Below are 27913 nucleotides of genomic sequence, written 5' to 3'. Positions count from 1 at the left end.
AAGTTTACTTGCATTTCTGATAAGAAACTGCATATTTCAATCAAAAGGTAAAATTAATAAACACAATTCTACTTACCATCACTATCAGACAGAACAGACACAAATGCACTTTGAATTTCCTTGAGATGAGACTACAAGAGTGGAGAGGGAAACAAACAAACAAACAAAAAAGATCTTACATTCTAGGACAAATTTACTTTAAAAAATTTAACAGTTGATTCATACAATCAAAATGCATTGTCGTTGCTTAATACAAGTTTGAAAACACTTCCACTCCCCAAATTCCATCTTCAGTCTGAAAGAGAAAGGAACAATTCACACAACGAAGAGGTCCTGCATGCATATCCATTTAGGCAGGCTTGATAATTACCATCTATGTGCAATTCAGTTGACATCCAAGGGACCTGCTGTTTCTGCATACACTTTCCACCTGGGATCACAGTGGATAGATTTTGCAGGAGGCAATGACAGTCATCCGTCATTCCTTTCTTCTCCTCTCCTTGCAACAGTTCCAACAACCCTGGGGAATTTGATTTCTGGGGTCATGGGACTTGCAGTGACAACTGTGTAGGCTAGGAGACTGAAATAGGGAGGGAGTAGGGTGCAAAATTGCTCTCTTCTCCCTCTTCTGTCAGCTGAGAAGGCAATGCCCCCCTGGTTAAATTAAATCACATATGTCCTGTGATCCCAGGAATCAGATGGAATTGTTGGAGAGAGGGGAACAAGATCCCTCGATCCTTTTGTTGACTCATCACAAGAACTAAGCCAAGATCTGACTAGGCCCAAAGACAGGCAACACTGCATCCAAGTCAGCTTGTTTGCCACTGAAGAAAAGAGAGTTGACCTAACTCTGTAAGATGTGAATATACAAGTGCCATGAAGTGCAAGCGTTTTCTAGGATAATATGTTACACATTCTCCATTGTGTAAATGTGAGTTCTTCAGAGGCATTAGCCATCACTTTATATCAGTGGTAGCTTGTGGACAGCCACATTCACATTTACAATCAACCAGAAGAGTCACATTTATTTCCAACCCTGGCGTGAGGCCTGCATCTTACTTGTTCTCCTAGCAACGGCTGTTTCAAGGTGGGAACCAATGGTCAAAAACAAGCCCCACATTGCAAGTACCTTACCCACCTCATGTTAAAAGGTAAAGGTAGTCCCCTGTGCAAGCACCAGTCGTTTTCAACTCTGGGGTGACGTTGCTTTCACAACGTTTGTACGGCAGACTTTTTACGAGGTGGTTTGCCATTGCCTTCCCCAGTCATCTACGCTTTCCTCCCAGAAAGCTGGGTACTCATTTTACCGACCTCGGAAGAATGGAAGGTTGAGTCAACCTCGAGCTGGCTACCTGAAACCAGCTTCCACTGGGATCAAACTCAAGTTGTGAGCGTGGTTCCCCAACATGCTCAGAAGAGCCACAAGTGTCAAAGAACCATATGGCTCCTTAACCACAGAGTTATAACTACCTTATACAGTCACGTGAGTTTTGGGAAAATGTGGTTGGCCTCAGAGGCCAAAACTTTCTTCTGCTGTTTTTGCTCAGCAATACATAACGGTTCAAGAACAACAGAATGCCAGATTACAGAAGGGGGCAAGACACAAAGGATGAGAGGTGGGAAGAAAGCAAGAAGAGGTTACCAAAAAAAAAATACGAGAGAAATCAGCTCATCCTCCTACCTTAATTTCTTTGTGTGTGCTCAACTTCTTCACCAGCGACAAAAGCCAGATGCAGGCAGCTTGTCTTATGTGAGGGTTGGGGCTGACAATATGTTTATTCAAAATGAGATCCACGACCCAAGGAACCACATCATTAACTTTCACATCTATTGCAATTCAAGAAATGAGGAGGAGGGAGAGAGAGAGAATTGAGACACAATTACTACAGAAAGAAAAAAAACAACGGGGGATTTGACCAGTACTTATTAGGCTTCAAGTTATTCAGTCGTATGGCCTTTGCCCAGGCTGCCTTCAACCAGGCATAGGGAAAGCTATATTTCCTCAGGATCTACAGTGGGGTAATAAATCAAGCCTGAGCTATCTCGGACCAGAGCAGATGAATATTCCACTGGTAGTCTGGAGTACTTCTAACTGCTGAGGATATCATTGACAGGGGCTTTGACAGGCTCAAAAGATGAGGCTGGATCACACAAGACTGGCATGCCTACTTTGTTCCCTAATGCTTAGTATGCTTTTTGGCCCTGTCTGAGTTGGCAGCTTGCACATTTGCATGTTGGGTGAAAGAGGGCTTTGATGAGGCAAAGCATGTAAGCTTAGTTATTACTCCTGAGTAAAACTGAACATGGGCTTAAGCCTCATTAAATCAGGTGCAATATCAAGCAGTTAAAAAAACAACCCACCCAGAGTAATATCCAAATGCTCAATTAAAGAAAAAAAAATCACTCAATCTTTAGCCAATTCTTAAACTTATGCTTAGCTTGAAGCCAACCTTCACCTAAGCCAAATTTTCTTTCACCACAGGTGCAAATTAATAAACTGGAAAATTAAGTTTAATCTATCACCTGCTCCTGTGCACAAACCTGGACGATCGAAATACATATATTTGGATGTTTGGCAAATATTAATTTTTTCTCTTCTATCAATCATGAATAAGATCTCCATGGCTCAATCATAAGGACATGGAATTGGATACAAGTTTTCTTCTGGAAAGGTATGAAACATTTGAAATTAGACAGTAGGATTGGGACTGGTGACAGAGGTCATTAGTAGGGATGGCATGATCTGGAAAAACGAAGGTTCACATTTCAATTTGTGGTTCATGAGGTTACACAAATCATGAACCTTCATGAATCTCCCCCATTTACCGAACCTATTTGGTTCCGGGAAAGATCTGAGATCTTCCCTTCCCCTTTCTGCTGGGAGTGGCTCCCCGGGGGGAGGGGAGAGATCTTGCAAAAGCCATTTAAAAGGAACATTCCCCTTTAAGTGGCTTTTGCAAGTAGGCACAGCATAAGAGTGAAGTCCAATTGGCGAGTTCACCACTTTCAGGTGAACTCACTTCTTGGACTTCACTTGCACACATCTTACAAAAGCCATTTAAAGGGAATGGTTGGAAACAGGGTGGGGTGGGGGGAGAAGCAAGAGGGATCGCAGAAATGGCTTGCATCTATTTCAGCTTCAGCTGACAGGGACACTAGTTAACCCACCTCTGAAACCACATGGAGGATTGTGGGAGGGTCATGGGTAGGGATGGGCAATGTTTGTCAGGAAATCAGGTTCGTGACAAGATTTATGCCCATCCCTAGTCATTAGCTCCCACTGACGTCAATCTGTTACTTATTCAAGAAAAAAGGGGATAAAACATTGTGCACACAACTGACCAAGTAAACCTGTTCTAGATCTTCACACTCTCAGACTTACCAGCTGGAGGAGTATACTCTTCTTCAGATACCATCCATGCATCACGGGCAGCTACGGAGCTGGTTCCTATTGCAGCACTGGTTATAGCTTCACCAACAGTGAACTGGAGTTCAATTTGCTTGGCCTGAAAGAAAACAGGGAAAGCACTGACAGTGCTCCTTAGACAAGAGACCAGTTCCAGATATTACAGAATGCCAAAGGAACAAGGGTAGCATAGACTTCTTGGATGAGACATTTAAAGCTGTTTAGAAGAAGCTGTCAACACAACGTAACGTTCAAACCAACCACATTTCAGTGCCAAGTCTCCCCCACCCCAATACAACTTCACAGTTCCCAGGTGTGGTTTGGGGAAATTGACAAGGATTTTCCATCTAGCTAACTTCTCAAAGCAAGAAAGACCCTTGAGGAGAAACAAACGATTTTAACAGAGACAAATGCAGACAGTGCTGAAGGCTGCAGTCCTAAAAGCACTTTTCTGGGAATGAGCCCCAATGAATAAAGCTGGACTTTCTTCAGAGTAGTTCTGTTGAGGAATGTTGCTTCAAATATAACTTCAGCAAAAACTCTTTACATAGTCACTTTACAAGCCACTCTATCTGCCCCAATCCCTCCAACTAAAGTATGTGGTTAATACTATGGCTTACCTTATATTATCATTGGAAAGAGTACTGCAGTCATATATATGAAGTGCTGTCAACACAGCAAGTACTGCATACATAAATGCTACTTTATTATTATTTGTTGGCTTCAGAAGAGAAGCAGAAGGAACTAAAAACCTGCTTAGTGAATCCAACAGACCATTAAAAGAAGAGGCATGTTGCCAATGGGAGTGGAATGCGGAAGGAAAGTAGATAGACCTGGACACTATTTCCTGGCTCAACCAAGAAGCAAAATCAGAACCTTACAAATCTAAACTGCAGATGATGTTCTTTTAAAACATCTGCGTTTACTTGTAAAACATACAAAATCAGGCCAGGACATATGAAAAGCAAAATTAAAGTTGCATTTTAAAGGGCAGCACACAGTACCATATGCACAACTTAGGCAAACCCTTCTTAATGCATACAATGTGGTATTTCATCATTACCTCTACAGAATCCATTAGTCCTTGCAGAAGTAGCTTCTGGTGAGGAAAGTCTCCATCTCCCACTGGAAAGTAGCCAAGTGTCTGTATAGCTCGTTCTTTCATCTGAAAGAGACAGAGGAGCTTATTTTCCTATTTGAACATGGCAGGCAATTGAAAAAGGAACTTAAGAGTCCATTTAATGCACATTACCAGTTAAGAACCAGCACAAATATAACATTTCTGGTTTACTACCATCTTTTCATGTACTCTCCTGACACCTCTTGTGTGTGCATTCTTCCCCATCTCCCCATTTTCGGTGATAGTCACTTATTTTTATGTACGATAGATATGGAAAGGGTGCAGAGGAAAGCAATGAGGATTATCAGGGGCCTAGAGACCAAGCCCTATAAGGCTAAGGGAAGTGTTGAGAAGAGGAGGCTGAGGACATGATTGCTCTCTTTAAGTATTTGAAGGGCTGTCACTTAGAGGAGGGGCAGAGAGCTGTTCCTGTTGGCAGCAGAGGAGAAGTCTTGCAATAATGGGTTTAAATTAAAGGTAGGAAGATTCCAACAGGATATTAGGAAAAACTTTTTTCCATTAAGAGTTGTTCAACAGTGGAATCAGCTTCCAAGGAAGGTGGTGAGCTCCCCATCACTGGCAGTCTTTAAGCAGTGGCTGGACAAGCACTTGTTGGGGATGCTCTGTGCTGATCCTGCACTGAAAAGGGGGTTGAACTAGATGGCTTATATGGCCCCTTCCAGCTCTGTGATTCTACTAATGCTAACCATGGTCAGCTGAAACCAGCCTGCAAACTCAATCTTAGCCATGGTTGCTAACTGTGGTTTAAATACAATTCTGATTTAGGAAGCACATCTGATCTCTTGTCCAAACTGTGAACACTGTATCTGTCTATAATGCTCATTTGTACTGAACACAATGCAAGAGCAGACGGTAAGTGTGTAGGCAGGGCTTGTAATTTCATTCTATCCAGTGCAAAATGCTCAATTTGTTAAAGTCCTGGATATAGTCATATAGACATATATTTGTCACTGCACACATTAATAAAAGTCTGAGGCTAGTTAATGCTCTGAGAAGTTTGCAAACTACATTTCAGAAATACAGACAGCAACCAAGTGATGAGTAAAAAGATTACAAAGATATGAATATGTACATATTTGGCTAAATATCAGGCTAGAAAAGGTTAATTCTGAAGAAGGATATGAAGGTGGGACATGGATATCACTACAAAAGCTGCCTGATATAATTATTATGAAATATCCCATTGAAAACCAGCCTCAAATAATGTCCCTTTAACTAACCACCATTAGGCAGACTAAATTTTCAAAAGTATTCAGGATTGAACTCCAAAGGAAGAAAACAGATCACATGGACTGGGATTTTATGCACTGCGTCCAATATGTTTAGGCTCTCAAGCAAATGACTAGCAGGTAAGATTGCCAACTTTAGGTTGTGAAATTCCAAGAGATTTGGGAGGGGGAGTGGAGCCTGGGGAAGGGAGGGATTGGAGAGGGTGTGAAAGCTCAACAGGGTATAATTTCATGGAGTCCACCCTTGAAAGCAGCCTTTTCTCCACGGAAACTGATCACTGTTGTCTAATTCTTGGCAATCTCCAGGAAACAGTTGGCAACCTTAATAGCAGGGAAAGGAGGAGCCATAGGGACTGCCTACACTACCATGTCTGCCAACATTCAGAACTGGACTGATTCAGTCCAAAGCTGCCTTGTATTTCCAGGTACTTTCATTGTAGATGTATCATCAGTACCTGTGTTCACACTAAAATGCGACATTATAATAAATGTGTTTTTAAACTTTTTCTTTTTTTACAGTTTTGTAAGCTTCAGTTTTTGCCACAGGAAAGCTATTGGTATCTGCTTCACATGAATAAAACTTATTCCATAAAGCACACATATGAAGAAATCTTACCTTATTAGTTTCTTTGCCAGAAGGAATCCTGGCTAGTAAGCTTTCTACAAGATGGAGTTTTGTGAATCCGGTACCTTCATTAGGGATGGGCAGAGGGGCATTCCTGCCAATTTCCCCCAGTGCTGTACAAGCAGCTATTGCCAAAAGTGGTGAAGTACTATCTAAAAAAGAACCTATGGAAAAAGCAAATAGATTGGGTTAGAATCCCACCAATAAAAAGCCAGTGTTTCACATTTAAGAAGCCTCAAAAAAAAAGAAGAAGAAGAAGCCTCAAAGGACACAAACAGAACACTCCTATGCAGTTTTTCCAGTCTAAGCTCTCTGATTTCAGTGTATAAGCTTTTGTGAGTCACTGCTCACTTCTTCAGATACAGCTAGAATGTGAGTCCATCCATCCTATATTTTGGGGAGTGGAGTGATTTCAGATGCTAAGCAACATCAGCAGGCAAATGACAATAGCAGGTAAATGACAACAGCTGTATCTGAAGTGAGCAGTGACTCACAAAAACTCACACCCTGCCACAAATGTTGTTAGTCCTTAAGGTGCTCTCGGACTCTTTTCTACTGCTACAGACTAACATGGCTACTCATCTTGATTTCAGTGGGTTTATACTGGAGTAACTTTGCACTGGGCAGCGCTATGAGAGTTCTGCAGTATGTATAATCAGAAATATAGTACATTATACTGGACGAATAGAAATATTACATTGGACTAAAAGATTATTCTTCCTATGGTGATGGAGTTTTATATCCCTAACTTTTATACCCTCAGCATCCATTCTGTCCTCCAGATACTAGATGGAAGGAGGGTGGTATTTTGAAGCACAATCCAACTTCTTGACAAGTGGACAGGTTCATAATAAATTTGGTGCCACCTAACGGTAAGGTTCCAAAGCTATGGAGCTTATGCTTACAAGTATAAATGGAACACTGGCTTGGATCCCATTGTGAATCTCTAGTAATGGGAGACATTTCTGCACCATGTCGCAGCCCAAAGTGCAACAAGAATTCCACTCCTGGGGCACAAGGAAACCTCAGAAACAGCAGAAAAGATTACCTGGATGTTCGCAACAATAAAAGGTAAACTGGCAAAAACTACACCCCCTTCTTTAAGTAGAAATTCACCACAAGATCTAAGACATTTCATACCACATCTCAAGGAAGAGATGTAGCTCTAAAATAACTCTAGAATGGACTACCTCTCAGAACTTTAAAACATTTTTTCTTTAAAATATTACAGAGACTCATTACCCTATCTTTGATTAGCTTGGGGGGTCATGCTGGATCCTGGCCTACAGAGGAAAGCTCTTATCTTCTCTCTGGCACAATGTTCAGTGTCATCTGCAAACTTAGCCACTTCACTGCTTAATCTCAACTCCAAATCATTATGAACAAGTTAAAGAGCAAGGGACCCTGTACTGAGCCCTGCGGCACCCCACTGCTTACAGTCTTCCGCTGCGAAGATTGCCCATTTATACTCACTCTCTGTTTCCTATTAATTAGCCAATTTTTGATCCACAAGAGGACTGAGGTGATAAGAGAGGAGGTCCTACAACTGATAAGATGAATTAAAAACTAATAAGTCACCAGGTCCGGATGGCAAACGTCGACTGCGGGGTGACATGATAGAGGTTTACAAGATTATGCATGGGATGGAGAAAGTAGAGAAAGAAGTACACAATACAAGAACTCATGGGCATTCAATGAAATTGCTGAGCAGTAAGGTTGGAACGCATAAAAGGAAGTACTTCTTCACCCAAAGGGTGATTAACATGTGGATTTCACTGCCACAGGAGGTGGTGGCAGCTACAAGCATAGCCAGCTTCAAGAAGGGTTTGGATAAAAATATGGAGCAGAGGTCCATCAGTGGCTATTAGCCACAGAAATTATTGGAACTGTCTGCGGTAGTGATGCTATGTATTTTTGGTGCTTGGGGGGGGCAAAGTGGAAGGGCTTCTAGCCTTTTCTTTTTTGGCCACTATGTGACACAGAGTGTTGGACTGGATGGGCCATTGGCCTGATCCAACATGGCTTCTCTTATGTTCTTATAGTGCCAGTTATCAGGTTCAGCTGATACACCAGCTATGGCTGTTCGTTGAAAAGCATGATCTGGTCCCAGTGATCCATGCTGATAACATCCAGGTTAGATTACTGCAATGCAATTTGAATGAGCTGTCTTTGAAAACAGTCCAGAAACTTCAGCTTGTCTAAAATGCAGTAGCCAAGCTATTGTTCAGTGCAAAATACAAAGATCCTATCACCTCAGTGTTGAAAGATCTGCAATGTATGCAGCTTTGTTTTCAGACACAATTCAAAGTGCTGATTCTTATCTTTAAAATTCTGCATGGCTTGGGACCAGGGTACTTAAAGCCACTTCCCATATTGTTCAGCCTGCCAAGGACATGGTTTTTTTCACCAGTGGCACCTTGCTTGTGGAATACCCTTCTCATTGAAGTTTTCATGACATCTTTGTTGTTTTTCTTTAGGGGCCAGGCCAAAATGTTTCCATTCAAATCAAGGGGCTGATTTGTTTAAACAGTTTTAGAGCGCAATCCAAAGGGGGGGGGCAGAAAGTCTTTTGGGAGCAGATGAACCGGTACGTGGGTGCAGGAAGACGAGCTGGTACATGGGCGTACGACCAGCGCTGCCCTAGCGGAGGGGAGTTCCGTGGGTGGGGAGAACGCTCGAGCGCCGCTCCGTCCGAGGGCAGTGTCGCCTGAGGACTGCGCCCGAGCGTGAGCAGAAGTGAGGCGGAGCACGGCATTCAGGCGGAGGTGGGGGTGGAGTTGGGGGCGCGGCCAGGCTTAGGTGGCTTCCTCAGCAGTTCAGCCCATGACACACCCGCCACCCCCGAGAGGCACAACTTTATGCCTGCAAAAATGGCGACATGCCCCATAGGCACTCGTTGAAACCAAAATCTAAGGTTGCCTCCGCTGCTGCAGAAGCTCTCAAACCCCTTAGGGAGTGGCGTGATTATCTTGCCAATCCCCTTGCACCACAGGCTGACGAGCCCCCTCCTCAGCGGTCTCCCCCCTCCTCTCTGGCCTTGTACAACTCAGTTGTTAGGAAGAGGAGCGCGTGGCGGGAAGCTCTGCTGGCAAGCTCCCAGCCATACGACTGAGAGCGAGGGACAGGCAGGGACGTTGGTGACGGGTTTTGCACCTCGCGGTTGCTTTGACAGTATCTTTGACTTGCGAGGGGTCTCTTCCCTGGGGCTGACTGCTCTTGTTTCCAGGTCTCCACAGGTTCTGGGCTCCCGGAGGCTCTACATGCGAGGACTGTCGCCCATGGCTGCCCCCCCGGCCTCCCCTCACTCTCGACTGCTCAGTGTGCTAGTGTCTCTGGCACTTGAACCAGGCAGTGGGTTCCAACAGGGGGCATTTGCTGACCCCGCTCCCCTGTGCTGCCACCTGCTCCCTTTCCTTGGTCTACCCTCTGCAGTGCTCCCAACCCCTGGCAGGGCACGGGGTGTGTGTGTGGCAGCTGCCCCGTTGCAGGGGGGTGGGTCAGAGACTGTCCCTTTAAGAGAGCGCCCGGCTGAAACGCAGCTCACTCTTCCAGCCACTGCCCCTGCAGGTGCTCTTGATCTCTATTTTGCAGGTGGGACTCCAACACAGAAGCTTCCGCATGTGCCGCTCCTCCACCCCCCCCCCCCCACTGCCTCAGCTGTTTTTGCCTGCCATTCGGAATGGAGCCCTGCCACAGCGAGACTGCCCAGTGCGCGCCAGGGAATGTCTGAGCTGTGCCCTCTGTTGTCCCTCCCCGCTTGGCATCTGCTACACGTTCCCTGGGCAACCCCCCCCCCCCCCGTCGTCAGTGGCCTCTCTGAGGGAATGCCTGGGAGGGTGGGCAGACTTGGTTTATGGTGGGGGAACAGTCTATGAGCTGCCACGCTGCCCCCCGTGTGGCGTGGCAGGGATGGGGAGTGCCGTGCTCAGCCGGCCCGGGCTGACAGCCTACCCGACCCCACAGGGCTGTTGTGCGCAAGGTGCTAAGAGGGGGCCGATGAAGTGGACTCATCGGCCCCCTCTTAGCACCTTTCTGTGGCTGATGCACTCACACTCTGAGTTCTGTGGCCCCGGGGGAGGTGTTCCGTGCACATGGTAGGGGGCGTCAGGGCAGCACAGGGGGTCTCTGGGTGGGGGTGTGTCTGCTGCTGGGCTGCTCACTCCCAGACACACATTCTAGCCGCTGTCTATGACAGCGAACTCCTGCACTTGGTACTTCCTGCTTGTCTGCCTGCCATTGGCAGAGTCTGACAGCGAGAGGGTGTGAGGGGACTGACAGCTTCTCCGTGGTCCCGTGCGGGCCTGTCTTGTCCCCACCCCTGCCTCCCCACTAAGCCAGGCTTTTCGTGTGCACATGCCCAGCCTCACTCCTGTTCCTTCCCCGTGTTGGTGGGATGTCTCTCCTTTGCCTGTGATTGTCTGCCCATCATTGGCTCCATTCTCTGTTTGAGGGCGGGTTGGAGATGGCTATCGGCCTCTCCCCATCCCTGACTGTCATGGGGGGTGGGTGGGCTGGCCCTCTCCTCTGGCTGCCTCTGCCAGCGGCGTTGCCATGACGACTGTCTCCCTCATGGCAAGCTACGCCTCTCCCCTCCCCACGCTCCAGTGTGCCGAAGTCCTCAGGTCCTCTGGTCGCCGCACCTCAAAAAGGATATTATAGCTTTAGAGAAGGTGCAGAGAAGGGCAACTAGAATGATTAAAGGGCTGGAGCACTTTCCCTATGAAGAAAGGTTGAAACGCTTGGGACTCTTTAGCTTGGAGAAACGTCGACTGCGGGGTGACATGATAGAGGTTTACAAGATAATGCATGGAATGGAGAAAGTGGAGAAAGAAGTACTTTTCTCCCTTTCTCACAGTACAAGAACTCGTGGGCATTCGATGAAATTGCTGAGCAGACAGGTTAAGACGGATAAAAGGAAGTACTTCTTCACCCAAAGGGTGATTAACATGTGGAATTCACTGCCACAGGAGGTGGTGGCGGCCACAAGTATAGCCACCTTCAAGAGGGGTTTAGATAAAAATATGGAGCACAGGTCCATCAGTGGCTATTAGCCATAGTGTATGTGTGTATATAACATTTTTTGCCACTGTGTGACACAGAGTGTTGGACTTGATGGGCCGTTGGCCTGATCCAACATGGCTTCTCTTATGTTCTTAGGAAGTCTACTAGCGGCGCAGCAGCTACGCCGTGACCAGCCGTCCCTTATCTCTGGATTGGGCTGCCTGTCTGTTTTTGTGATCCATGTTTTTATGTTGGGCTGGATTTTAATAAATACCTTTCAATGTTTTCTTTTTATTATTTTTTATTTTGTAAGCTGCCTTGGGCAGGTTCTTGGAGAGCCAGCATTATTTTTTCTTTTCTTTTCTTTTTTGTTTGCAGGATTACCAAGAACCAAACATTAATGGATGGCTCTCCAAAAATTAGTATTGTCATAATTGTATGCCTGGCTAGACAACACCAGTACACTTCTCCTTTTTGGAACACTTACCTGTTAGATCCAGGTGGGCAGCCGTGCTGGTCTGAAGCAGTAGAACAAAGCAAGACTCAAGTTGCACCTTTAAGACCAACAAAGTTTTATTTCGAATGTAAGTGAAGTTCTAGCATGCAAAAGCTTATATTCTGAATAAAACTTTGTTGGTCTTAAAGGAGCAATATGACTCTTGCTTTGTTACCTGCTAGATGTATTTTCATATTACAAAGCTAGAGAAATCTTGCATAAAGACACACACAAAGAATAGGAAACTCTTATCAAGAACTGAGTGCCAAAGCATCAAACAACCGTTGCACCTATTTCCAATTAATGAACTGGAGGAGCACACTGCTATGTTGTGAGAGTTTTGTGGTTGGTTTCCCAAGACTTTCAACAATGTGGACCAGGGTGAAGGCAGTGAACAAGGTCAGAAAAGAAACTTTACTCCAAGAACTGTGATGAAATCAATGAGAGGGTCCAGAGGACAAGCAAAGTAAAAAAAAAGAAAAGGTGCAGACTGACCTATAGTCACTGTTGTTGACTTGATCAGCTGATCTTGCTCTGGAACAACAATAGTGTCTGGCTGCTCAAGGTCATGCATTTCTACCATCCTGGCTTTCCTCTTAGACAAATACCGTCCCACTGTGAATCCCAGAGCCAACAAGGATCCATGTTGCATTTCTAGATTCTACAGGGAGAAAGTCAGCATCTCAGAAGGGACATTCAGTTCACAACTTAATAAAACGTCAACATTTAGAAAGGTACAAGTAGTTCCGCAAGGAATTCTGACAATGGCCCTCCCAATAATGATGTAACTGGCAAGAGTCCAACCAACTTCCATGGGGCTAATATTTATACCTTCTCCATAACAGAGGATAAATATTTGCTAATTTAGGTCAGCAGTCCTAAGTAAGTAACTGAATAGTGGCACCCAAAACTTGTTCTGTTTGATTATTAGCAACTGTTGCCAAATGGGGAAAAGGTAAACAAAAACCAGAACTAAATATATATTCAAAATATCTGATAAGCATTTAAATAAACATTAGGAAGAAATGCACAGCAACACCTCAGTGTTTAAACATTGCAAAGGCATGGTTCCAAAAGAAGTGTCCTCTACTTATGGAATAGAGGAGGGAAATCCACAAGTTTCCAATGAATCTCTTTTCAGTTGCAGAGTTTTGTACTACATCCCACACAGTTCCCAAATGTCTCCCAACCCTCAGCTATTCAAAGGACCCTGAAAACTACATAAGACATTTGCGGGGGGGACATGACTATGAAGCCCTGATAAATGAACAGAGGTCTGTATGCTTTGAATCTGAACCCATATGGCTAATCCCCTTTTCAAGCAAGCTACAGTAATAGCCCTCACTATGTCCATCAGCAGTCAATTCCACAATTTAATTACTTGATGAATGAAGAAGTACTTCCTTTTGCATAACTTGACTCTACTGCCCATCTGCTTCATAGAGTGCCTCTGAATGAAGAAATTATTTGTATCCACTTTCTCCGGCCCAAATGTAAATTTATAAGCCTCTATCCTGTCCCCCCTCCACTTAGCTGCCTCTTCCCAATAAGCTTAATTATTATTAATAAAAATAACATAAAATAACAAACAAGCAAAGGTAACAGGTTACATGATTGTCCTTAGCCGTTTTCATCAGCTGTTGAACTGATGTCTTAAATTCATTCTCCGACACAGTCGTCAAAACGACTGAATAAAACAGAGCAGCCAGTTCCCGCATTTCTTCCTTGTTTGTATTCATAAGACTCTGAAGTGGTGAAATGGAGTGAGGGAGGAAGATTTTAAAATCAGCATCAGCACTGACTAGCATTTCATTAATAAACAGATGCATTCAAATATCCAACAGTCCTACTCAGGATATGACGGCTTCACAAGCTTCCCCAAAGTTCTAACTGCAGGACAAGAAAAATATATAGTACAGAAGAATTTTGCACAATCATCATCCCTGTAGTCCTATCTACTATGTATACAACATTGTTAAAAGGCATTTTCATTATCTATTTTTGTTGTCCATTATTATATTTCAAATTCTGATAGCGTGTTCTCAAAGCCCAAGGCCTAACCCTGATAACAGTATCTCTATGAAATTTATAGAAAAGCCTCACAATGAAGAGATCTTGTGCCAGTGCAGACTTTAAAAAGTCCCCTCTTAATAATAATTAGAAGAAGGAGAAGAGATTGGATTTATACCCCACCCTTCACTGGAGTCTCAGCAGTTTACTATCTCCTTTCTTCTCTTCCCTGCAATAGACATCTTGTGAGGCAGGTGGGCTGAGAGAGCTCTTTAGAGAACTTTTCTTGAGAAAGCAGTTCTTTCAAGAACCGTGACTGACCCAAGGTCACTCAGCAGGTGCATGTGAAGGAGTGGGGAATCAAACCCAGTTCTCTCAGATTAGAGTCCGTGCACTTAACCACTACACCAAACTGGCTCTCCAGTTAGCTAACAACTGCCTCCAGATCCTTCCCCTCTGACCTTAGCACCAACCTTAACCACAGTTAATACAAATAATGGCTCCAGTTTAACAAGATTTGGGAAAATGGTTTTAAAAGCTGTACATGAAAACATGTTCCCTGCACATAGATCTCCTTCACTGGATTGTAACAATTCTATTCAATTTTAACCATTTTTTTCTTCTAATCATTTTTATTCTCAAAAAATAATTCTGTGTCCTGTTAGAGTGAAATGCAGCATTTACTGAGATAAAGCCACATATCTTTCTTAACTGTTTCACTTACCTTTATCCAATCCATTTTGTCTACAAATCTTGCTGCCAGTTTCTCAGGGTAGACTGAGACAACTTCCAGGAGACAGTACATTACAGGCAAACCTACATTTTAGAAAAAGGAACAGATAATATTGCTGCCTGCTTGTGGGAAGGCCAGGATAGAAATCAAAATAAATAAATAATAAATATTAATAATAATATCCGCTTGTACACTCACTGACACAGATATCTAGTTAAAACAGTTTTGCCTTAAATGTCTGATCTTATTTATTGCCTAAAAAAAGAAACATGCCAATAACATTCCAAATACAGTGCAGCAGATTATGTAGGGTTTGAGTTTGTTTTTTAAGTTAAGGCTGACACGTACTTTGCAGGCCAAGCTATAAAGTAAATATAAGATGTCTGATTGGAACTCAAACCCACATCAGAACAATTTGCCATCACAATTGCAAACTTAATCTGAAATATCAGAGGCCAGAAACTAACTTCTTAAAAAACAACAACAGGAAATCTAGAATTCTCAAGACACTAAAAAAAAGTCTTTAGACATCTAAGCCTTAGAAGCCCAAGCAGCCCAACTGGGCAATACAGAGACTCACAGAAAGACCAGCTACAACATCTCACATGCATAGCATTTCACAAATCAGTATTCATAATGCTCTAATTGCTCCATGTTATTTGGAGGATGTGCACAGCAGTAACATTTTTAAAAGATGCACTCTCAATACCAATGACATTTTGCATGCACTGAAAAGTCACTTCTGCTGTTGCTAAATGCTTTAGACACCTTCAAGTAAAGTAAGAAACAAGCAGCTGAAACCAAGCCAAATCCTTCTGCTCAAGACATACATATCACTTGGTTCAGGCAAAGGGGGGGAAATGCAGTCCAGAGGCAAAACCTCTGGAGCCCAGAAAATACTGGCATCTCAAGATCAGAATTCATTTGATATTGGAATTAAGTGTTGTTAACTGCTGAAATAAGCAAAACATAGCCCATGCTATGATCATCACAACAAGATTTGTAATTTGTTGTTGAGGGAAATGACAGACACATTGGATCTCCTTTTCCTCCCCTGAAGACAGACACAGATCTGAAAGTAACTCCAAAACTACATGGCAGGAGAAGCCACACCATCCTGGACTCACCCACAGAGAACCCAAAAGCAGGAAAGATGGAAGAATGACTGGTACAGCTGCCAAAATCCCGCGATACTGGAAGTGATGCCACTTCCGGTGTCGCTGTGATGAGAGGAAGTGATGTAAGAGGGGGTGGGGAAATCCTAGAGTGCTGGAGGCAATGGAAGACATGCTGTACAATAGAAATGCAAAGCACCATTGCATATACAGTTAAGCACTGATTCCTCTTTTGGTGGGGAACAGAACATTGGACTTATCATGAAGGTTCCTCCTTCTTGAGGGCGAGGAGGACACTCTGATACACTTGGGTTCCTCTTCCCACAATCCTTGGAGGCAGGAAATGGACTGCACTTTCCATCTCCAGAGAGAGGAGGAGTCCACCTTCAGTCTGGAGACTTCCACAACTGAAAACAGTTCACATTGTGTGCCAAACAAACAGACAACAAGGTTTATAGAACCCTATGAAACAAACCATACAGGTAAAGATAAACTGTTAGAACAGTGAAAGAACAATGAACATAGAGATTGGCAGTCAGCCACCCTTTAGGAAGTGTAATAGATTGAACAGAGACCCTCCAACTAGGCTGGGTCCAGAATGTTCTCCTCGGTCTTGAGAAGAAGGAATTTTCACAGTAAATCCAATGTTCTATTCTCTCTCAAGGGGAGGAGGACATGCTGATATGCTTGGGATGTTACAATCTCATCTGATCCATGGAGGGGAAAGTGACTGCCAAGCATAGAGATAACAGTAGGACTAAACCACTTGCTGTAGGACTCCCCACCCAAATGCTGCATTAGCCACAGTGATAGAAGTCCATCTTGTGGTGCACGATAAACATTGACACTGAGGCCCAGGTACCAGCATTTGTGTTGAACGCTGCTGACATAAGAGGCACTTCTTGTTGAGTGAGCTGCAATCCCCTCTGGGACTTGAAGACCCTGAGATTCATATGCCAAGGAGATTTAGTCCTTTAACCACCAACTTAGAAACCCTTTCCCCCTTGTCCATTGGATGAAAAGCCACAAAAAGGGAATCCAACTTCCTAAATGGGCTTGGTCCTTCTGATATAAATGCAAAGTGCTCGGCAAAGGTTACTGATTACTGGCTAGTCTTGCATTGTTTAGCTGAAAGAATTTTGGCTAAGGAAGGTATGACATCGAATCCGGTCCCTCTTCTCTGATTGGATTTTTGGCTTTACATCTTTGGCTTCCTTACATCTGAAGAAATCTGTGGAAGACTTAGTCTTGGAACTAATCAACAGGATCTTTATTGGACATAATTAACCAACAGAATCTTCTCTGGACATATAACACTTATTTTGTGCTGTGCTTCACGCTAGTTCGTGTTTATTACTAATAGAAATGTTGTATAGTGCTTATTTTTGACTTATTGACTTATTTTTTGCCGTATCATCACTGTGTGTCTTCTATGTTTACTGCCAGAATGGGGAGAGGCAAATGTCTTCTCCTGTTTCATTTTGTTCAGAACCTTTGAAATCAAAGGTATGGGGGGAAAACATAAAGAAGGCCCAACGATCAAGAGGACATCAGAGCATCCACTTGGTTCTGCTTGTTAAGACTTGTGTCTTAAGAAGAATCTGGGTGTCTTGGCATTGGTCAGGAAGGCAAAGACATCTATGCATGGTAGGCAGAAATGTAGAATCAGGGACTGGAATGTTTCCTGGGTGAGGGACTACTCCCCCTCATCCAGCCTGGTGCAACTGAGAAAATCTGCTCTGCTGCATTCTGCTCTGAGAAAGGCCAGATGTTGTTCCACCGAGGACATGAGGACAGTTGGCTCCTGTTGTAGCTTCTTGGCTTTGGTGCCTCACTGGCAGTTCATGTATGTCTTGACTGTCCATATACATATGTTCAATTGAGGCAGATGGTCTTGGAAGCGGAGAAGTGCCGATGAATTGCACACACTTCCAAGACTGAAGCTAAGGGAAGGTTCTTGATCGGACCAGGTCCCTTGCACGTGGCCCTATGCACAATCAGCTCCCCAACCCATCAGGCTGGCATTTCTTGTGATCTGTAGGTCTGTAATTTCTTGGAAGGGCTTGCCTACAAGCTTGTCTTGATTGCCCCTCCACGTCCTTCCTGAGTTGCTGACTAATGCTGACTCAGACGTGCTTTCAAAGGGCTATGAGCCCTGGATATGGCAGTAGTGTCTACTGTCTAAGTATTTGAGTGTGTCCAGGCCCAAGGGACTGTCTCGATACCTGCAATCATGTAACTTAGCAGATGTTCTAGAGTCATCAAGTCCATTGATTTCACAGCGAACCTGTTTCACGATCTGGACTATATTCTCTGCTCTGTCTAGTAGAAGAAACACTTATTTCTGGATTGAATCTATCACTGGCTCCAAATGTGTGATGATTTGGGCAGGTGTAAGCTGGCTCCTCTGGAGGTTGATTAGGAAGCTGTGATAGGAGAGGCACTGGTTAGTGTTCTGAATGTTCCTGCGTCCCTGCTCTTTATGAAGGTGACCCTATAAGGAGGTCATCAAGTAGGGATAGGGTATGGATTCCTTGCAGGTTTGCAACAAGTGAGATTATCAGTTTTGTGAATATCTAGGGTGCTGATGCTAGGCTAAATGGCATGGCCCTAAACTGGAAGTGTTTTTGACGAGGAGGAGGAGATTGGATTTGTACCCTTTACAAGGAGGAGGAGGAGACTGGATTTATACTTGGAGTCCCAGAGCATCTTATAATCTCCTTTCTCTTCCCCTACCTCCAACAGATATCCTATAAGGTAGCTGCGGCTGAGAGAGCTCTCTGAGGACTGCTCTTGAGCCAGTTTGGTGTAGTGGTTAAGTGTGCGGGCTCTTATCTGGGAGAACTGGGTTTGATTCCCCACTCCTCCACTTGCACCTGCTAGCATGGCCTTGGGTCAGCCATAGCCCTGGCAGAGGTTGTCCTTGAAAAGGCAGCTGCTGTGAGAGCCCTCTCCAGTCCCACCCACCTCACAGGGTGTCTGTTGTGGGGGGGGGGGGGGTGGGAAGGTAAAGGAGATTGTGAGCCGCTCTGAGACTCTTCGGAGTGGAGGGCGGATATAAATCCAATATCTTCTTCTTCTTCTTCTTGAGAGAACAGCTCTGAGAGAGTTATGACTGACTCAAGGCCACTCTACAGTTGCATGTGGAGGAGTGGGAAATCAAACCTGGTTCTCCCAGATAAGAGTCCACACACTTAACCACTGCACCAAACTGACTCTCAGATATGCCTCAGTCAAAATAATGGAGGCCATAAAGTCCTCTGGCTGCAGGGCTTCCACAATGGTCTTCAAGGTCTCCATTTTGAACTTTCTGTACCTCACAAACCTGTTCAGGAATTTGAGGCTGAGATTAGCTTTCCAGAACCTGTTCTTTTTGGGAACCATGAAAAAATAGAATAGATACCCAAGAACCTTTAAATGACAGCACAGGTTCAATGGTGGCAATCTCCAGCAGATGTCTGATGGCATCCTGCATGTGTGGTCTCTTGATGGGTCTGTGAGGGACTGATGAGCTCTGGAATCTGTTATGAGGTGAGGTAACACATTTTATTGAATAGTGATGGGTTATGGTTTCTTTTACTGGAGGCTGGTGCTTGGGCTGAACTGTAGTATTGACTTGTGGCTCTGAAGTTAGGCTTGGGTTTGGTCCATGACTGCCACCTGGAGTCTGATCTAAATCCGAAGCCTCTGTTGAGCAGGCCTGATGGGCCAATACAGGCTGTCCCAGCTGATCAGTAGAGTTTGGGTGCCAAAAATCAAGCCTGCTTCTTCATGATCCAAGTCAGGTGATTTGTGAGCTATGGCTGTCTCCAGGAGCTCTGCTGCCGGGGGGGTGGGGTGGGGGAAGGAGCTGGGCAAGTGAGTTTGCCAGAATTTCCTACTCCTCTGCCTGGGGATCACCTCCCCCAACTCTCCCTCGGAAGAGGTCCCATGGTCAGAGACCTCAGCTGCAGGCATCACTGTGACTGAAGCAGCAAGCAAAAGTCAAAACAGTCTTGAGGAAGATGAGGCCAGAAGAACAAACCTTGTTTGTTTTGTAAACAAAGGGAGAAGTACACAGAAAGGCACACATGTGGAAAGAGAAAAACAAAGTGCAACCAAAGGAGCTCCTTAAAGGAAAATCTCAGGAGCTCTCTAAATTCACTGTTCTCTCAGACAGAGGCAGGAAAAAGATGGAGGGTGGGCTCCTCCCTTCCCTAAGAGAGGGAAAGCGCAATCAACTTCCTGCCTCCAGGGAATGTGGGAAGAGGCACCCAAGCATATCAGGGTATCCTCCTTCCCGAGAGAGAGAATAGAAGTTTTGACATTTAACAAAACGAAAAAAGAAAGCAACATTTGCAAATTGATTCCTGCCTTCCCCCAAAAGGACCTTCTTCTCACTAGTTCTACGACTGCCCACGGACCACTGGAGAACAGTCAACCTTCAGTTTCCATCCTCCCCAGCCAGCACATAATTACAAACCAGCCTACAATGACACATGCAGGAGCTCTTGGACAGCATCTCTGAGACCCCTCTGTGACTCCTGTGGGCATTCTGGAACGGGGCTGGGAAGTTCTCACGATTAAGACATAGAATTCCATAGTGTGCGGTGACGGTCACTAGCTTAGATGCCTTTTTATAAGGACTAGGGGGGAAAGGATGGGTCTAGCAATGGCTGTTTACCTATAGGGAACTACCACAAGATTACCTCTGAATATCAGATGATAGGAACAGACAATTTAGAAAATACATCATGGCTTGTTTGAGAGTGCCCAGAGGCAACTGGCTGGCCAATGGAAGCAAAATGCTAAAATAAGCAGATCTTAGTCAAATCCAGCAAGATGACTCTTGTATTCTTAGGACAAGAGCTTCCTACACACCTGGTAAAGTAGCTGCATTTATGTTTTGAAATATTACATTAAATACTCATAGGTGGAACAAAAACTTTTCCTTTCAGTTCTGTTGCTCATGGTTTCTCACCTCCAACACCAGACAGCAGCTGCTGAAGGAGACTTATGTAGATCTGTACAGGGTTGTTTTCGCCACCTTTTGAAGACGAGGAAGAGGATGTTATAAAATGTCCAGACAGGAGATTTCTTATATAGCGGCCGATGGCTGGAGCATGATCCTGCATATCAGCTAAGCTCTGAGAGGTGGGCACAATGCCGGCACTGTGAGCGAGACACATCCGGAGGTAAAGGACTATCTAAGCAAAAAAGAAAAAAGGTGAGATAGCAAAGCATCAGATGCAGGGGAAATCTATGATTATCAGTAGAAACAGGTTAGGATCAATTCCCATAGCCAAAAAAAAAAAGTCTCTGTTTCTCTGTATTGCTTTAGAATGTTCAAATTGCTTCACATGCATTATCTTGTACACGTTACAACTGCCCAGAAAAATGGACCAGTATAATTATCTGCATGTTCCAGTTTAGGGGCTGGAGATACGAATGATTGGCCTCCTAGTGAGTTCATAGCTAAGGCAAGATTTGCTATTGTATAACCCAATTTCTTAGTTTCTATACTGTATCAATTTTCATTTTTAAAAAACCTTTGCAAAACTATGTATTACAGGAAGAGCCTCATTATGAAAAATATTTTTAAACTGCTCAGTATGTTGGAGCTAGTTGTTGCTAAATGTGCTAAGCAATTTGTGGATCAAGTCTTATTATGGCCACATGTCCAGCTGAATTCAAAGGGCTTTAAAGTACTCAACTAGATCACATACAGGGCTGTGAGCATGGCATAACTAAACACAAAAACAAGGAAAGGGCAAAATGTGATAATCACACAAAAGATAAAAATGTCTATTTCTTATAGTTCTTAAAGATGTTTGAACAATGCCTAGTGAAATCACAGAAGTAAGGAGCATGCATGAATAAGATTTCCAATTGTTTGTGGGCTGGTATTCTAAATCTCAAATAGCTTCCTGGCCTTTCTCTATGAGTACTACATAATGGTGGACAACAGTTGTAAAATTGTGCAATAGAGAGAAATTGTGTACAAAATCCATTCAGGTTGCCAAATACAACTTTTCAATGGAGTTTGGCGTTTTGCAAAGCATAATGGTTTTTCTAGTAACTAAGTACATGCAACACTCAATGACTACTCTGCACACATCCAGAGTGTTTAAACTGGAGATTTTAAAAAAAAATTCTGAGCACAACATCTAAAACACTTTCTGGAACTGCCTGTGAAGACCAGAAGATATTGGTAAAAAAAAAAAACTAATGAATATACTGGGAAAGCCCACCACATCCTTCAATATTTTTTGTATCATAAGACAGGAGAAAACACACTTATGGCTGCAGCAAATGGCATATGATTTTTATCACAGGTGAAGATTCCAGTAAAACCTGCTTAGAATTGACTTCTCTGCAGATGAGTCAATAAAGACGTACCTCTCCAAAAGTAGCTGGGTTGAAAGGCATGACTGTAGTCCCTGTCATATATTTAGCTGGAGTTTTCATTCTGTGAGAGGCCTAAGATAAAAACCAGTAACAAAGCTGACAAAGCTGCCATTTGCCAACAACATCAATTACACAAAAGAACATCCTAATTTTACTGCAATTAAAAAGAAGCAGCTAGTTGGAAAGCTGTCAAGTAAGGAACAGTAGGAGAGTAAACCAGGTCTGGAGAGGGACCAAAAGCCACTAAGAACTTCAGTAGATTCAAGGAAGCAAATAATCCCTCCCATGTGCAAGAAACTCTCACCATCATAGCATTTTTCTGAAGTAGGGAACCATCAGCCCTAACTGATGGAGGACAGTTTAAATGTCCTTCATGTTCTGGTCTCACCAAAAGCAGAAAGAATTTAGGCCTGTTCTTAAGCAATTTGCTTACAGACCTTATACAACCAAATATCTACGCTCACAATTGACACAGTGAGTAAGAAGAGCCTAGAATACTATTTTATATCTTTCATGCTATCTTTAGCTTAAATTCTCCTCCTTGTACTGCTTTGTATATCTCCTTCCCCCAGTAACAAGACCTGTGCAGTTATAACAGAAAGATCTGAAGAGCTAGACCAGCAAATGCTCAAAGCTGATGCCAAGCAAGTCTGTGTCACCTATTTATTCTAAGTTTTGTGCCTTCGATTTTCTTTCCTACAATACATCTTTATCCTATCTTATGCTTCTGGCTCATTGCAGAGTGAGATTCTGAGTAGGCCTAAGTAGTAGTAGCGAGTAGTACCAAGGATGGTAATGTAAAACAACCAGGACCCAAGATCAAAATGAAAGGGAAGCAATGCAAATAATTGAAGATTAGGTCAGCACCCAAAGGAGAAGGAGAGAGATATAAAGCTATACATTAATGCAGAGATGTTAAACTCATTTGTTATGAGGGCCGGATCTGAACCAAATGAGACCTTGTCGGGCCAGGCCATGTCGGGCCAGGCCATGTGTGTATCTATTCAGGATTAGGTAGCAGCAATGTAAACTTTTTAAAGGCATAGACAAACATAACTAAAAAAAAACCCTTAAAGTAAAACACGCTTAAAACATTAGCACTTGTTGGTCATAAAGGTGCTTTCTCTGTATTTCTCCCATGGGATCCAGGGAACTAGACAAAGGAAGCTCTGGCTCTTTCCCTCCCTCCCCAGGGGACCAGGAGGAAGGAGCCTCAACCAATGGAGAAAACTGAGGTTTTGCTCTGTAGCTCCTGTGCGATCGAGCAAGCCTGTCAAAGCAAGCTGAGATGCAGAAGGAAGCAAGAGAGAGGGAGAAGAAAATAGATGACAGGCAGTTGCTCAGGGGCCTGGTAAGAGCCCTCCAGGGACCTGATTTGGCCCCCGGGCCGCATGTTTAACACCCCTGCATTAATGTATCCTGCTAAGATAGTCCTGAGACCAGTGGCTTTCCATGATAGTATATAATCATTTACTTAATATCTTCATGTCAAAATTGTGTTCTACTATTCTGAAAGACTGCCAAAGTAGTATTCAATCTAGGTAGCTTACAGAACCAGATCTGAATGGCCTGAAAATCAGAACTGAGCCAAGAGCATTCAGACCATTTCTTTGTGAGATCAGAGATACACACACTATTAGGACTAGACGTCACATTGACTCAACCATAGTTAGTGTTAGAATTTAAGCTGATATTTTGTACCTTCTCTTGAATATACTGGACCATTTCTGGGAAGGAAGGCATCTGTTTACCAGCACTCTCCTTTTCGTTTTTACCGGGAAGTGTTCTCAGTGCACGCTGGGCCTCTCCATGCACCTCCTCACGTCTTTCAAGAGTAAAATAAAGAGAGTAAATTGGCACACATATACATAAAATATAACTCCAGCACTACCGCCCACTTGTCCTACAATCCATTTACTGAGTAGAAGGACTACAATTTTGTACTACAATATGAGGTACTGCTATACTTTTTGTAGGAAGATATGTTTCAAGCCCAATATTTCCAAGAGAAAGCTTTTCACCTTCTCTCACAGTGCTAGAACTTGGGATCACCTAATTAAAATTGGCTGGCAGGAGATCCAGAAAAGTCAGAAGAAAGCACTTTTTTGCAAAGCACATGAAATTCACTGCATGTTAGACTGGCCAAATTAACAGAGTCTTAATTTAGCTTAACAGCGCTAAATTAACAGAGTCTTAGGGTGCAATCACACAAGAGATTTGGCCTGATCTAGCCACACCTCCCCTCCAAATTTAATGTGCACAATCACACGTGCACATCTGCCCCTGAATCCCACCCATACTTACCTTGCCTTAGATGGGCTGGGACTGGATTCAGTCTCTAAAACTCAGGCAGGACGCATTTCCCAACTGTCTGAGTGGACAGGGCACATGATGCAAGCACCCCACATGCAAAGAAGCAATCTGAATGCACCTCTTGTGCATATGCAGATAGCAGGCTGGGGCCTGTGTGATTGCCCCAGCTTGCATCAAAGAGAACTGGCTTTTTCAAAGCCGGGATACTGCCGCGCCAAATTCCCAGTGGGATCCCACCCTTAGAGCAACCAAGTTCAGCTTCACAATACTTCCATCTACCATTCATCCCGCATCTCTCCCAACTCTCCTCTTCAAGAGTCACCTATGCACTGGATTATTATATTCTAGTAGGTAGAGATTTGTTGTAGGTTTGATTTGCATGTTTAGGAATGAAAAAAATTCCAAGGTACTATTATCAGTGGATCGGCTAAATACTTTAAGGGCATGTTTTCATTTGCTGCATAAACAAATGAGTTCTCAACATGGCATACATTTGGCTATGCCAGCAGAACACTGTAGGACATGCACTGCAGCAACATAGTTTGCCCCAAAGCAAGATCTTCTGGTGCTCAGTTCAGACATCACATGAAGCCATGGTTTAATGAAACTAGCATTAGTTGGTTGACTGTCCAAACACAGGTCATCCCACTGACTCTGGTTAGCTTGGATACTTCAAACCTGAATCTGGTCTATTTGCCATAGTTTAGCAAGATGTACAAATGAAGGCATTTTGGCTTAACGCTGGCTGGTTTCCCAGCTCCATTTTTTATGCTGCATGGGCTAGAAAAAACTGGCATGAACCAAAAAAATTAAAGCCTCTCTCCCCTTTCACCTCCTCTCACTGGCAGTCTCCCTACCCACGCTGTCATCTGCTAGCTGTCCTGGCAACACCCCTTATTATGAGTCCAGGAAGCTGGCACAATCCTTCTTTACCAATAATAAAGAAAATACAGGAGCACCAGATGAAGCCTTGGATGTTTAACCATTTGTGCACCAATAACACAGTTATTTGTACAACCATCCTATTTACATTTTGGTCTTCATGCTTAATAAATCCCTTATTGGGACTTTGATTGTCAAGATATTCCTGGTACATGGGCTGGCGAGTGGTGTTTGTGGAAGGGGGGGGGGAGCCAGTTATGGAACATGACAAATACCAGGAGGTGCTGGAAGCAGAGCTGTTGCAAACCTCTATGGCGATAAGGAGGAGAGGTGGCATGCTTGGGTGGGTTTGTTTGGTTTGAAGGTGGTAAAACTGCAAAAAGGGTGATCTGTTGGGCTCTGGTATGTTTAGAGAGAGTGTGGACAAAAGGATGGACTTAAAATCAGCAGCAGCAGGAGGCCAATTTCTTCGCACTCAGTGTGAGGAAAGGGTTACTGTGAAACGTCGAGGAGTTCCCTTCATAAGGGCCTGAAAGAGTGGGGTGTGAAGCAGTGGTTTGCCGTTCATGCTGACCAATGGTTAAGTCAGCGCAGTAAGGCATTGCCCATGGTTGGACATCCTAATGCAGTACAGTATAGCAACTAGTTTCTGCAGGGGAAGTGCAAAGAAGAACAAAAATAATGTAAAGAAGAACAAAAATAACGTAACCAGGATCAGTCAGGGAGAACCAGGATGGAATGACGCTCTGCAGACCAAATCCTGGCTTCATAATAATAATAATAAATTTTATTTGTAATAAAGCCATCCATGTTTAAAATAAGACATAACCATGTGTGATGCCCAAGCCAAGTCTTAAAGACAATGCATAATAATCATAAAAATTGTTTTTGTTTCCCTCCCCAACTTCACTTTTCCCTTCTGTGTCCTTAAATGGCCTTAAGAGCCAGTTTGGTGTAGAGCCAGTTTGGTGTAGTGGTTAAGCGTGCGGACTCTTTTCTGGGAGAACCGGGTTTGATTCCCCACTCCTCCACTTGCACCTGCTGGAATGGCCTTGGGTCAGCCATAGCTCTGGCAGAAGTTGTCCTTGAAAGGGCAGCTGCTGTGAGAGCCCTCTCCAGCCCCACCCACCTCACAGGGTGTTTGTTGTGGGGGAGGAAGGTAAAGGAGATTGTGAGCCGCTCTGAGACTCTTCGGAGTGGAGGGCGGGATATAAATCCAATATCTTCTTCTTCATCTTCTTCTTAAAGGCAGCTAGCAATGTCGTGCCTCTATCATTATTACAGCAATACTACAACTGTGTTCTAAATCCAGTTCACAGGGCAATGGTAAACAACTTCTGAAACTTACGGATCTCCTGCTGCTAAAAGAAGCAAGTATCTTGAAGGGATGTGATCAGGAGGGAACACTGTGCTGGCAAATTTTACAGCCACCTGACGCACTTGGACTTGAGGCTTAAAAATAAAAACACGGAAGAAATTACCATGTACACATCAAAGGTGTTTTAAACACAGACACTGGCATGAAATAAACACAGAAGAAGCCCTTAAAATAGAAAAAGCAGCTGCAGGAAACATGCTTTGTTTATAATTGGATTGGCTAAGCAGAGCTGCTTTCAGATCTTTGAGCACGAATCAGCAGTCTCTCTTACCAGTAGAACCTGTCATCTCTCTCACTGCTCCTGCTCCCTTCTGCTTCTTTCCTAGAAAATTTTAAAGTGGCAAGTGACAGCCACAGGGCCACCAATGAACAGGTGAACAGCCAAAACAAGTCAAGCCAGAGATGCCATCACATCACTGCCCCTAAAAAGGTAAAGGAAGTCCCCTGTGCAAGCACCAGTCGTTTCCGACTCTGGGGTGATGTCGCATCACAATGTTTTCACAGCAGACTTTTTATGGGGTGGTTTGCCATTGCCTTCCCCAGTCATCTACACTTTCCCCCCAACAAGCTGGGTACTCATTTTACTGATCTCGGAAGGATGGAAGGCTAAGTCAGCCTTGAGCCGGCTACCAGAACCCAGCTTCCGCTGGAATCGATCTCAGGTCATCAGCAGAAAGCTCGGACTGTAGTGCTGCAGCTTTACCACTCTGCACCACAGGGCTCTTATCACTGCCCCTACAAATTCCTTAACTCATTTGTATTTCAATGCTCTATTCTGTTTCTAGTGCTATTATTACACTTCTAAAATAGACCTCTCTGTGAATCAGTTCACTTGGTAACAAGTGGTAGGTACACCCTTTAATTTTTCCTCACACAACAGTGGAACACTCTCCTCTCTCCAAGTGAAACATTTCTAGATGCCAGCCCAAAAGGTGAGGAACTTGGGGGTAATCCTGGATGCCTCACTTTCTATGGAGGCCCAGGTCACCTCAGTTGCCAGGTCTGCCTTCTTCCATCTCCAAAAGATTAGGCAATTGGTCTCCTACCTCTCCCCCCCAGGACTTGGCTACAGTGACCCATGCAATGGTCACTTCCAGGCTTGATTACTGTAACTCGCTTTATGCAGGCTTGCCCTTGAGACTGATCCAGAAACTCCAAGTAGTACAGAATGTGGCAGCTCACCTGCTGACAGCATTG

The 27913-nt window shown here is 44.0% G+C and overlaps 1 protein-coding gene across 1 annotated transcript in view; it reads right to left on the bottom strand.

Annotated features, from left to right (window-relative positions):
- Positions 1-27913, bottom strand: part of ECPAS (Ecm29 proteasome adaptor and scaffold) — a 103394-nt gene that overhangs the window by 37064 nt on the left and 38417 nt on the right. The window contains exons 16-27 of the mRNA XM_060237156.1: positions 26687-26790; positions 23845-23968; positions 22135-22215; positions 20717-20942; positions 14633-14724; positions 13509-13643; positions 12394-12559; positions 6393-6565; positions 4470-4571; positions 3383-3506; positions 1682-1827; positions 77-131 (exon numbers count right to left, since the gene is read on the bottom strand). Coding sequence (XP_060093139.1) covers positions 77-131; positions 1682-1827; positions 3383-3506; positions 4470-4571; positions 6393-6565; positions 12394-12559; positions 13509-13643; positions 14633-14724; positions 20717-20942; positions 22135-22215; positions 23845-23968; positions 26687-26790 — 1528 coding nt within the window. The remainder of the gene's footprint in view (positions 1-76; positions 132-1681; positions 1828-3382; positions 3507-4469; positions 4572-6392; positions 6566-12393; positions 12560-13508; positions 13644-14632; positions 14725-20716; positions 20943-22134; positions 22216-23844; positions 23969-26686; positions 26791-27913) is intronic.

Source organism: Heteronotia binoei, chromosome 4 (assembly GCF_032191835.1).
Source record: "Heteronotia binoei isolate CCM8104 ecotype False Entrance Well chromosome 4, APGP_CSIRO_Hbin_v1, whole genome shotgun sequence".
Lineage (NCBI taxonomy): Eukaryota > Metazoa > Chordata > Lepidosauria > Squamata > Gekkonidae > Heteronotia > Heteronotia binoei.
The sequence above is the reverse complement of the archived record's forward strand: the minus strand, read 5'-3'. Positions and strand labels throughout refer to the sequence as shown.